At 47.2% G+C, this 12,136-nt stretch overlaps 1 protein-coding gene across 1 annotated transcript in view; it reads left to right on the plus strand.

Annotated features, from left to right (window-relative positions):
* Positions 1 to 266: 266 nt before the first annotated feature.
* Positions 267 to 12,136, plus strand: part of LOC129838733 (voltage-dependent calcium channel subunit alpha-2/delta-4-like) — a 68,161-nt gene continuing 56,291 nt past the window's right edge. Inside the window, exons 1-2 of the mRNA XM_055905889.1 lie at positions 267 to 379; positions 4,092 to 4,173. Of these exons, the coding sequence (XP_055761864.1) occupies positions 267 to 379; positions 4,092 to 4,173 (195 nt within the window). The remainder of the gene's footprint in view (positions 380 to 4,091; positions 4,174 to 12,136) is intronic.

Genomic DNA, 12,136 nt, shown 5'->3' on the forward strand with positions numbered 1-12,136 from the left:
CCTTCTCCCTGACTTCCTGAGTCTCTAGGTAATATACAGACTCCTGCTGCTGTCCTTGGACAACACTGTCAGGTCTCCTTCCCTCTGACTTCCTGAGTCTCTAGGTAATATACAGACTCCTGCTGGGTTATTGTTTGTTTGAATACAGAGTATCTGATAAAAACCCAGTGGGTCGACCCCTGCAGATGCTGTCAGAGGGGTCGTCAGCGACCGTAGTAATGCGTTGTCGGAACGCCGGCGGTTGGAACGTTGGCGTTGGTGCCGGGATGCGGGGGCGGGAGAGGCGTGCCGGGATGACACGGATCATCACCCTGTGGATTATCTGGGCCAGCTGGCTCTGCTTGACGGCCAACGCACAGATGAAGATACCGCCCGAAACGTGAGTACCCTAATCATGGCCTCACCCAAAACATGTGGACCTCACAGCCCTCTTGCACTGTCAGTAGAATAGTACTGTATATCTATAGCTCATGTTACTGTACCCATCACTGTCCCCTATACACTGTCAGTAGAATAGTACTGTAAACCTATAGCTCATGTTACTGTACCCATCACGGTCCCCTATACACTGTCAGTAGAATAGTACTGTATATCTATAGCTGTGTGGACAAATCCCAGTTTCCTGCGTTACGTAAACGGTTGGGGAAAAGTTGGAGTTGGTTGAATATTTTTTTCTCTCCATTTAATCGCAAAACAATTAATTGTATGATGACGTTGAATCAAAGTGGGAAAACTGATTGCATTAGCAAAAAGTCATCAACGTAAGGGAAATTCATATTTTTTTCACCCAACTTTTAACCTAAATCCAATGACATGGCAACATGTTGATTTCGTGTTGAATTCACGTCAGTTGACAACTAAAATAAACGTCAATTAGAACTCGATGTTGAAATGACGTCCCCAGTGTGACGTTCCTGTTCTTTCTCTGTGCCAGTCCGTCTCGTGACGATATTGGTTGACCAGGCCACATCCTGACTTCCTGACTCCTGGGGTGGATTTAACAGACCAGTTGGATCCTATACTAACCCATAAGACTCTAACATTGCTTATCCTGCCCTTCCCTCTTAACCTTACAAAGGATACTGTAGTCAGGCAGAACAGTCCCAGCGGGACACAGACAGAGCAGCGGTGCATTACATCACCCTTTACATAAAGAGAATGACTGCTGCCAGTAGTTGATCACTACATCTCTATGTAATGACCTTTGACCTTACTATGAAGATTGTAAAAAAGGCTGTCTCCCTTATTAGGGAGGATAGGTTACAGCACCATAGTTAGAACGGCGAAAGCATCACACGGCCCGAACAGCAGTGCACCTTGGGGCGGCAGGTAGCCTAGTGGTTAGAGGGGCGGCAGGTAGCCTAGTGGTTAGAGGGGCGGCAGGTAGCCTAGCGGTTAGAGGGGCGGCAGGTAGCCTAGCGGTTAGAGGGGCGGCAGGTAGCCTAGCGGTTAGAGGGGCGGCAGGTAGCCTAGCGGTTAGAGGGGCGGCAGGTAGCCTAGTGGTTAGAGGGGCGGCAGGTAGCCTAGTGGTTAGAGGGGCGGCAGGTAGCCTAGCGGTTAGAGGGGCGGCAGGTAGCCTAGCGGTTAGAGGGGCGGCAGGTAGCCTAGTGGTTAGAGGGGCGGCAGGTAGCCTAGTGGTTAGAGGGGCGGCAGGTAAGCCTAGTGGTTAGAGGGGCGGCAGGTAGCCTAGTAGTTAGAGGGGCGGCAGGTAGCCTAGTGGTTAGAGGGGCGGCAGGTAGCCTAGTGGTTAGAGGGGCGGCAGGTAGCCTAGTGGTTAGAGGGGCGGCAGGTAGCCTAGTGGTTAGAGGGGCGGCAGGTAGCCTAGTGGTTAGAGGGGCGGCAGGTAGCCTAGCGGTTAGAGGGGCGGCAGGTAGCCTAGCGGTTAGAGGGGCGGCAGGTAGCCTAGCGGTTAGAGGGGCGGCAGGTAGCCTAGCGGTTAGAGGGGCGGCAGGTAGCCTAGCGGTTAGAGGGGCGGCAGGTAGCCTAGCGGTTAGAGGGGCGGCAGGTAGCCTAGCGGTTAGAGGGGCGGCAGGTAGCCTAGCGGTTAGAGGGGCGGCAGGTAGCCTAGCGGTTAGAGGGGCGGCAGGTAGCCTAGCGGTTAGAGGGGCGGCAGGTAGCCTAGCGGTTAGAGGGGCGGCAGGTAGCCTAGTGGTTAGAGGGGCGGCAGGTAGCCTAGTGGTTAGAGGGGCGGCAGGTAGCCTAGTGGTTAGAGGGGCGGCAGGTAGCCTAGTGGTTAGAGGGGCGGCAGGTAGCCTAGTGGTTAGAGGGGCGGCAGGTAGCCTAGTGGTTAGAGGGGCGGCAGGTAGCCTAGTGGTTAGAGGGGCGGCAGGTAGCCTAGTGGTTAGAGGGGCGGCAGGTAGCCTAGTGGTTAGAGGGGCGGCAGGTAGCCTAGTGGTTAGAGGTGCGGCAGGTAGCCTAGTGGTTAGAGCGTTGGCCCAGTAACCGAAAGGTTGCTAGATCGATTCCCCGAGCTGACAAGGTAAAAGGTGAAATCTGTCGTTCTGCCCCTGAACAAGGCAGTTAACCCACTGTTCCCCTGAACAAGGCAGTTAACCCACTGTTCCCCTGAACAAGGCAGTTAACCCACTGTTCCCCTGAACAAGGCAGTCAACCCACTGTTCCCCTGAACAAGGCAGTTAACCCACTGTTCCCCTGAACAAGACAGTTAACCCACTGTTCCCCTGAACAAGGCAGTCAACCCACTGTTCCCCTGAACAAGGCAGTTAACCCACTGTTCCCCTGAACAAGGCAGTTAACCCACTGTTCCCCTGAACAAGGCAGCTAACCCACTGTTCCCCGGTAGGTCATCATTGGAAATATGAAATTGTTCTTACTGACTTGCCTAGTTAAATAAAAGTCAAATAAAATAAATACAAAAAATAGATGCCCAGAGAATGAGGGGGTGTTTGTGACACCCTGAGTCTCCATAACAACAATACAACAAACAACATGCACCCCAACATATAGACATTCACAGCTGCTGCTCAAGCACTTAGTGCAGACACGGAGCCTCGTTTCAAGTCCTGGACAAACAGTTAGCTTAGCTAGTAGCTACACATTGTAAATGAAATGAGTGAAGGGTGAGTCTGTAACCCTACAACCGTGCTATTTTAGGGATGATGATATTGATGACAGGTTGAAGAGACCTGGTGCCAAAGAGAGTCTTTTTACAAAATGTTGATGTGAACATGCTGTGAACACACCCAGTAAAGTTAAGTAGCTAATATAACATGCTGTATTGTGAGCTCATTAGGAAATGTCTATGACCCAATGCCGTGAATCAGAGAGAAGCTCGATTCATCAATCAAATTCATCAATCAAATGTCTTCTGTTAAGTCCTTTTGTTTCATCAGCAGTTTCTTTCCAGATACCCAGCCGAAAACCCCAAAGAGCAAGCCATGCAGAGGCTCCGAAACTAGAGAGGAGACTAGAGAGGAGACTAGAGAGGAGACTAGAGAGGAGACTAGAGAGGAACCTAGAGAGGCTAGAGAGGAACCTAGAGAGGATTCTAGAGAGGAGACTAGAGAGGAACCTAGAGAGGAACCTAGAGAGGAGAGTAGAGAGGAGACTAGAGAGGAACCTAGAGAGGAACCTAGAGAGGAGACTAGAGAGGAGACTAGAGAGGAACCTAGAGAGGAACCTAGAGAGGAACCTAGAGAGGAGACTAGAGAGGAGACTAGAGAGGAGACTAGAGAGGAGACTAGAGAGGAACCTAGAGAGGAACCTAGAGAGGAACCTAGAGAGGAACCTAGAGAGGAACCTAGAGAGGAGACTAGAGAGGAACCTAGAGAGGAGACTAGAGGGGAGACTAGAGAGGAGACTAGAGAGGAGACTAGAGAGGAACCTAGAGAGGAGACTAGAGAGGAGACAAGAAAGGAACCTAGAGAGGAACCTAGAGAGGAACCTAGAGAGGAGACTAGTTGTGTTTTGAATAAATGAATTCTGAAGAACCAGGCAGGTGCTGTTGCCATGGACTACTAGAATAAATTGACAGTAAACTGAGCTTTTCTATTGGGCCAATTGTACTTGAATTGTATTTGTTTTTTTACAAAGCTTACAGTAATGTCCTGTATTTCCTTTCTGTTTTTCAGGGTTCAGCAATGGGCCGTCTCCTACGGAAAACAAATCATTGCTCTTTCAACAAAATACTCTGGTGCTCTGCTACTCCAAAAGGTAACCCACAGAAACCACCTCTGATTTAGAGATGGGGATGATTGAGGAGGAACAGTGTGTGTGTGTGTGTGTGTGTGTGTGTGTGTGTGTGTGTGTGTGTGTGTGTGTGTGTGTGTGTGTGTGTGTGCGTGCGTGCGTGCGTGTGTTGAGGGGCTTCCCTGCACAGTGAGCTCAGCCCTGCAATCAAAGAGAGAAGGGCGGCAAGATAACAACTTGTATGATCACTGCTGTTTGTGGACATTAAATGAAGGCGGTGTTTGTTGTGGAGGAAATACTGTAGGGGGTTTGGGAGGTCACGTTGATGAGATGATCAATGCAGAAGATATTAATTTATATGTTTGTGTGACATAGAGAGAATAGAGTACTGTACTTTCATGCTGTTTCGTGCTTCTGCACCTGCATTCTAGCTGTTTGGGGTTTTAGGCTGGGTCTCTGTACAGCACTTCGAGATATTAGCTGGTGTACAAAGGGCTATATAAAATAAACTTGATTGATTGATTGATTGTTGGATAAGAAGAAAGAGAGAGAGGAGGAAAGAGAGGAAAGAGGAAAGGGAGGAAGGAAGAAAGAGAGGAAGGAGGAAAGAGAGGTAGGAGGATAGAGAGGAAGGAGGAAAGAGAAGAAGGAGGATAGAGAGGAAGGAGGAAAGAGAGGAAGGATAGAGGAAAGAGAGGAAGGGTAGAGGAAAGAGAGGAAGGAGGAAAGAGAGGAATGAGGAAAGAGAGGAACGAGGAAAGAGGGGAAGGAGGATAGAGGAAAGAGAGGAAGGATAGAGGAAAGAGAGGAAGGAGGAAAGAGAGGAAGGAGGAAAGAGGGGAAGGAGGATAGAGGAAAGAGAGGAAGGATAGAGGAAAGAGAGGAAGGAGGAAAGAGAGGAAGGAGGAAAGAGAGGAAGGAGGAAAGAGGGGAAGGAGGATAGAGGAAAGAGAGGAAGGATAGAGGAAAGAGAGGAAGGAGGAAAGAGAGGAAGGAGGAAAGAGGGGAAGGAGGATAGAGGAAAGAGAGGAAGGATAGAGGAAAGAGAGGAAGGATAGAGGAAAGAGAGGAAGGAGGAAAGAGAGGAAGGAGGAAAGAGAGGAAGGAGGAAGGAGGAAAGAGAGGAAGGAGGATAGAGGATAGAGAGGAAGGAGGAAAGAGGAAAGAGAGAAGAAGGATAGAGATCGATGGAGAGATGATTTCAGAATGTGGATTTACAGGGTCAATCTGGATCATATGACACACACAATGGTTTTAGGCTGTGAGGGGAGGGGTTAAGGAACCCGTCCTGCATCTACCAATCGGAAGCAGCCTTACTGTACAGTGCAGACTCCATAACTGAAATGCCGGCCACTGGAATGACACACTACTGTAAAACGACCCTCTCACATACCGTAGGCTATTTATTAGGAACCAGAAACAGAACATAGAACTATAGTACGGTGTACCTTTTAGGAAGTTCTCACCCTCAGAGGTGTGAGGCTTGAGGCTGAGGGTGTCCTAAAAGGTACACCGTACCATGACTTTCTAATCAGTTGATAAAACATATAGATAGATTGGATTAGCCTCATTGTCATATGAGTGTGTTTCTGTCAGTCTTTCTGTTGATATCTTATTTCAGCCATGTTGCCCAGTGGTGCAGTGATATATTGGTTTAGAGTTGGTGCTTGTCTTTCCTATGTCAGATTTCCTTTATATAAGTTCTGCTCTGTTTCCTGTTCACAGTGTGAGGAGAGGACAGCCCTTGTAGGTGCTGATTGTGTGTTTGTGTGTTTGTTTGTGTGTGTGTGTGTGTGTGTGTGTGTGTGTGTGTGTGTGTGTGTGTGTGTGTGTGTGTGTGTGTGTGTGTGTGTGTGTGTGTGTGTGTGTGTGTGTGTGTATGTGTGTGTGTGTGTGTGTGTGTGTGTGTGTGTTGTGTGTGTGTGTGTGTGTGTGTGTGTGTGTGTGTGTGTGTGTGTGTGCGTGTGCGTGTGCGTGTGTAATTACCATCCTAGGTGTGAGTCCCAGCACTTCTCAGTAATTAGCACATGCTCTCTGTTCCCTAGCGACCCTGAAGACTACCCAGCAGGACCTGACAACATCTGTCTGGCCTAACACACACACACATTAACACACACACACCGTATCACACACACACACACACCGTAACACACACACACAACTTATCACACACACACACAACTTATCACACACACACATACACACACAACTTATCACACACACACACACACACACACCGTATCACACACACACACACACACACACACACACACACACACACACACACACACACACACACAACTTATCACACACACACACAACGTAACACACACACACACACACAACTTATCACACACACACACACCTTATCACACACACACACACACACACACACACACACACACACACACACACACACACACACACACACACACACACACACACACACACACACACACACACACACACACACACACAACTTATCACACACACACACACACACACACACACACAACGTAACACACACACACACAACTTATCACACACACACACACATACACACACACTCATATCTGTGCAGTCCCCCTCCCTAGTCTCTGAGCTATAATGTGTCTTATTAACATTATACTGGGGAATATAATGTGTCTTATTAACATTATACTGGGGAATATAATGTGTCTTATTAACATTATACTGGGGAATATAATGTGTCTTATTAACATTATACTGGGGGATATAATGTGTCTTATTATCATGATACTGGGGAATATAATGTGTCTTATTATCATTATACTGGGGAATATAATGTGTCTTATTAACATTATACTGGGGAATATAATGTGTCTTATTAACATTATACTGGGGGATATAATGTGTCTTATTAACATTATACTGGGGAATATAATGTGTCTTATTAACATTATACTGAGGAATATAATGTGTCTTATTAACATTATACTGGGGGATATAATGTGTCTTATTATCATGATACTGGGGAATATAATGTGTCTTATTAACATTATACTGGGGAATATAATGTGTCTTATTATCATTATACTGGGGAATATAATGTGTCTTATTAACATTATACTGGGGAATATAATGTGTCTTATTAACATTATACTGGGGAATATAATGTGTCTTGTTAACATTATACTGGGGAATATAATGTGTCTTATTAACATTATACTGGGGGATATAATGTGTCTTATTAACATTATACTGGGGGATATAATGTGTCTTATTAACATTATACTGGGGAATATAATGTGTTTTATAAAGTCACTGTGGTTGTGTTGACAGTAGGCTGCTCTTTCAGCGTTTATAAAGTCACTGTGGTTGTGTTGACAGTTGGATGCTCTGTCAGCGTTTATAAAGTCACGGTGGTTGTGTTGACAGTAGGCTGCTCTGTCAGCGTTTATAAAGTCACTGTGGTTGTGTTGACAGTAGGCTGCTCTGTCAGCGTCTTATAAAGTCACTGTGGTTGTGTTGACAGTAGGCTTCTCTGTCAGCGTCTTATAAAGTCACTGTGGTTGTGTTGACAGTAGGCTGCTCTGTCAGCGTTTATAAAGTCACTGTGGTTGTGTTGACAGTTGGCTGCTCTGTCAGCGTTTATAAAGTCACTGTGGTTGTGTTGACAGTAGGCTTCTCTGTCAGCGTCTTATATATTCACTGTTCGTTGTGTTGACAGTAGGCCTCTCTGTCAGCGTTTATAAACCACTGTGGTTGTTGACAGTAGGCTCCTCTGTCAGCGTCTTATAAAGTCACTGTGGTTGTGTTGACATTTAACTGCTCTGTCAGCGTTTATAAAGCCACAGTGGTTGTGTTGACAGTAGGCTGCTCTGTCAGCGTTTATAAAATCACTGTGGTTGTGTTGACAGTTGGCTGCTCTGTCAGCGTTTATAAAGTCACTGTGGTTGTGTTAACAGTTGGCTGCTCTGTCAGCGTTTATAAAATATTGGATATTTGTTTTTTGCCTTTTCTTCCTCCCCTTCTTTCCAGGTCTGTGTGCGTGCTTGTGCGTGTGTGTGTGTGTGTGTGTGTGTGTGTGTGTGTGTGTGTGTGTGTGTGTGTGCGAGCGCGTGCCTGCGGCTGAGTCTATCTGCAGTTTCTATGTCTCTATCTGTCATCTGGGGACAGAATAAAGTCTGCAACTGTGTCCCAAATGGCACTCTATTCCCTATGAAGTGCACTACTTTTGACCGGGGCCCATGGAGTTCTGGACAAAAGTAGTGCACTGCATAGGGAATAGGGTGCCGTGTAGGACCAACATCCTGGATTAACCCTGGACGACCTGGCTGACAGCTTAGTTTGATAGGAACACAATTCCCATCCATAGAGTCAGAGAACAGCACATACAATCATAACAGTATTTTAGTGACAGACGGGAAAGGCTCTAGTTGTTGAATAGACTTAGGCTTCCTCTTTCCTGCCCCCCCCCCCCCCCCGCTCTACCTTTCCTGCCACAGTCTGTGTGTTTACATTTGTTTATTTGACAGGGTTCATGTACAAAACATATTGTACCAGATTTTAGCTACATAGCAAATTTTTTAGAACCCACAAGAGCGCAACACCTTAATACACCATAATACACCTTAATACACCATAATACACCATAATACACCATAATATGCAGCTTGTTTGAGCTTGGTAATGAGTAGATTTCTCATATACCACGTCGTATATACAGTATATGTTATTCTCATTAGCTTTGGAAAAGATCACTGTGAAAATTACAAGTTAAAACATTCACTTAATGAGTTTTATGCTACATCTTCATCATAAACATCTTCATCATAAACATCTTCATCATAACCATCATCATCATCATGAACATCATCATCTTCATCATGAACAACATCATCTTCATCATAAGCATCTTCATCATAAACATCATTATCATATTAATCACAAAAAGTGTTCATCATAAACATCTTCATCATAAACATCATCATCTTCATCATAATCTTTATCATAAACAGATCAATACTAAACTCATTATTTATGTCAAAGACGCCTGCATCTTCACACATGACATCACTCGATAGTTAGTTGATTCATTACTGATTGGGGTTGTGTTTATTGATTGGTTTGGTGGTTGGTTGCTTGGGAAGCAACATTTGTTTTTCATTTCCGTTGCCGGGGGGGGATCTGTGCTGCTCACTCAGTCACTGCTTCTGTGATGCCCTCTTTTGACCATAAAGAGGCTGTATTTATGTTTATGGTGTTTGTACAAGACAGGTTAAGATAACATGGGACACACTGGGACGTTTTATCATTGTCTGAAAGGTTTCTATGTGTTTTTCCTTCCTGGTTACTTTGGAATGGAACTCTTCTGCAATCAATATACGGTACAATTTCCGCTACTTAATCCACACGCACCTGCTTAAGCCTTAAGGCCTACCTTAGCTTTATACTATTCTTCCCATAGCAAAAAGGAGTACACCACTTCAGTCACTGGCTTTATCAATAAGTGCATCAAGGACGTCGTTCCCACAGTGACTGTACGTACATACCCCAACCAGAAGCCAAGGATTACAGGCAACATTCGCACTGAGCTAAAGGGTAGAGCTGCCGCTTTCAAGGAGCGGGACTCTAACCCGGAAGCTTCTAAGAAATCCCACTATGCCTTCCGACGAGCCATCAAACAGGCAAAGCGTTAATACGAATCGTACTACACCGGCTCAGACACTCGTCCGATGTGGCAGGGCTTGCAAACTATTACAGACTACAAAGGGAAGCAGAGCCGAGAGCTGCCCAGTGACACGAGGGCTTGGGGGTAGAAGCTGTTTAGAAGCCTCTTGGACCTAAACTTGGTGCTCCGGTAACGCTTGCCATGAGGTAGCAGAGAGAATAGTCTATGACTAGGGTGGCTGGGGTCTTTGACATTTTTTAGGGCCTTCCTCTGACACCGCCTGGTGTAGAGGTCCTGGATGGCAGGCAGCTTAGCCCCAGTGATGTACTGGGCCGTACGCACTACCCTCTGTAGGGCCTTGTGGTCGGAGGCTGATCAATTGCCGGACCAGGCAGTGATGCAACCGGTCAGGATGCTCTCGATGTTGCAGTTGTAGAACCTTTTGAGGATCTCAGGACCCATGCCAAATCTTTTTAGTTTCCTGAGGGGAAATAGGCTTTGTCGTGCCCTCTTCACAACTGTCTTGGTGTGTTTGGACCAATCTAGTTTGTTGGTGATGTGGACACCAAGGAATTTGAAGCTCTCAACCTGCTCCACTACAGCCCCATCGATGAGAATGGGGACGTGCTCGGTGCTCCTTTTCCTGTCGTCCACAATCATTTCCTTAGTCTTGGTTACGTTGAGGGATAGGTTGTTATCCTGCCTGGGGTTCTATTCCCTCTGATACAGCCTGAGGTACTATTCCCTCTGATCCAGTGATCCAGCCTGGGGTTCTATTCCCTCTGATCCAGTGATACAGCCTGGGATTCTATTCCCTCTGATCCAGTGATCCAGCCTGGGGTTCTATTCCCTCTGATCCAGTGATCCAGCCTGGGGTTCTATTCCCTCTGATCCAGTGATCCAGCCTGGGGTTCTATTCCCTCTGATCCAGTGATTCAGCCTGGGGTTCTATTCCCTCTGATCCAGTGATACAGCCTGGGGTTCTATTCCCACTGATCCAGTGATACAGCCTGGGGTTCTATTCCCTCTGATCCATTGATCCAGCCTGGGGTTCTATTCCCTCTGATCCAGCCTGGGGTTCTATTCCCTCTGATCCAGCCTGGGGTTCTATTCCCTCTGATCCAGCCTGGGGTTCTATTCCCTCTGATCCAGTGATACAGCCTGGGGTTCTATTCCCTCTGATCTGATACAGCCTGGGGTTCTATTCCCTCTGATCCAGTGATCCAGCCTGGGGTTCTATTCCCTCTGATCCAGTGATCCAGCCTGGGGTTCTATTCCCTCTGATCCAGTGATCCAGCCTGGGGTTCTATTCCCTCTGATCCAGTGATTCAGCCTGGGGTTCTATTCCCTCTGATCCAGTGATACAGCCTGGGGTTCTATTCCCACTGATCCAGTGATACAGCCTGGGGTTCTATTCCCTCTGATCCATTGATCCAGCCTGGGGTTCTATTCCCTCTGATCCAGCCTGGGGTTCTATTCCCTCTGATCCAGCCTGGGGTTCTATTCCCTCTGATCCAGCCTGGGGTTCTATTCCCTCTGATCCAGTGATACAGCCTGGGGTTCTATTCCCTCTGATCTGATACAGCCTGGGGTTCTATTCCCTCTGATCCAGTGATCCAGCCTGGGGTTCTATTTCCTCTGATCCAGTGATCCAGCCTGGGGTACTATTCCCTCTGATCCAGTGATCCAGTCTGGGGTTCTATTCCCTCTGATCCAGTCATCCAGCCTGGGGTTCTATTCCCTCTGATCCAGTGATCCAGCCTGGGGTTCTATTCCCTCTGATCCAGTCATCCAGCCTGGGGTTCTATTCCCTCTGATCCAGCCTGGGGTTATATTCGCTCTGATCCAGTGATCCAGCCTGAGGTTCTATTCCCTCTGATCCAGTGATCCAGCCTGGGGTTCTATTTCCTCTGATCCAGTGATCCAGCCTGGGGTTCTATTCCCTCTGATCCAGTGATCCAGTCTGGGGTTCTATTCCCTCTGATCCAGCCTGGGGTTCTATTCCCTCTGATCCAGTCATCCAGCCTGGGGTTCTATTCCCTCTGATCCAGCCTGGGGTTATATTCGCTCTGATCCAGTGATCCAGCCTGAGGTTCTATTCCCTCTGATCCAGTGATCCAGCCTGGGGTTCTATTCCCTCTGATCCAGTCATCCAGCCTGGGGTTCTATTCCCTCTGATCCAGTGATCCAGCCTGAGGTTCTATTCCCTCTGATCCAGTGATCCAGCCTGGGGTTCTATTCCCTCTGATCCAGTGATCCAGCCTGGGGTTCTATTCCCTCTGATCCAGTCATCCAGCCTGGGGTTCTATTCCCTCTGATCCAGTGATCCAGCCTGGGGTTCTATTCCCTCTG

The sequence above is a fragment of the Salvelinus fontinalis genome, chromosome 39 (genome assembly GCF_029448725.1).
Source record: "Salvelinus fontinalis isolate EN_2023a chromosome 39, ASM2944872v1, whole genome shotgun sequence".
Lineage (NCBI taxonomy): Eukaryota > Metazoa > Chordata > Actinopteri > Salmoniformes > Salmonidae > Salvelinus > Salvelinus fontinalis.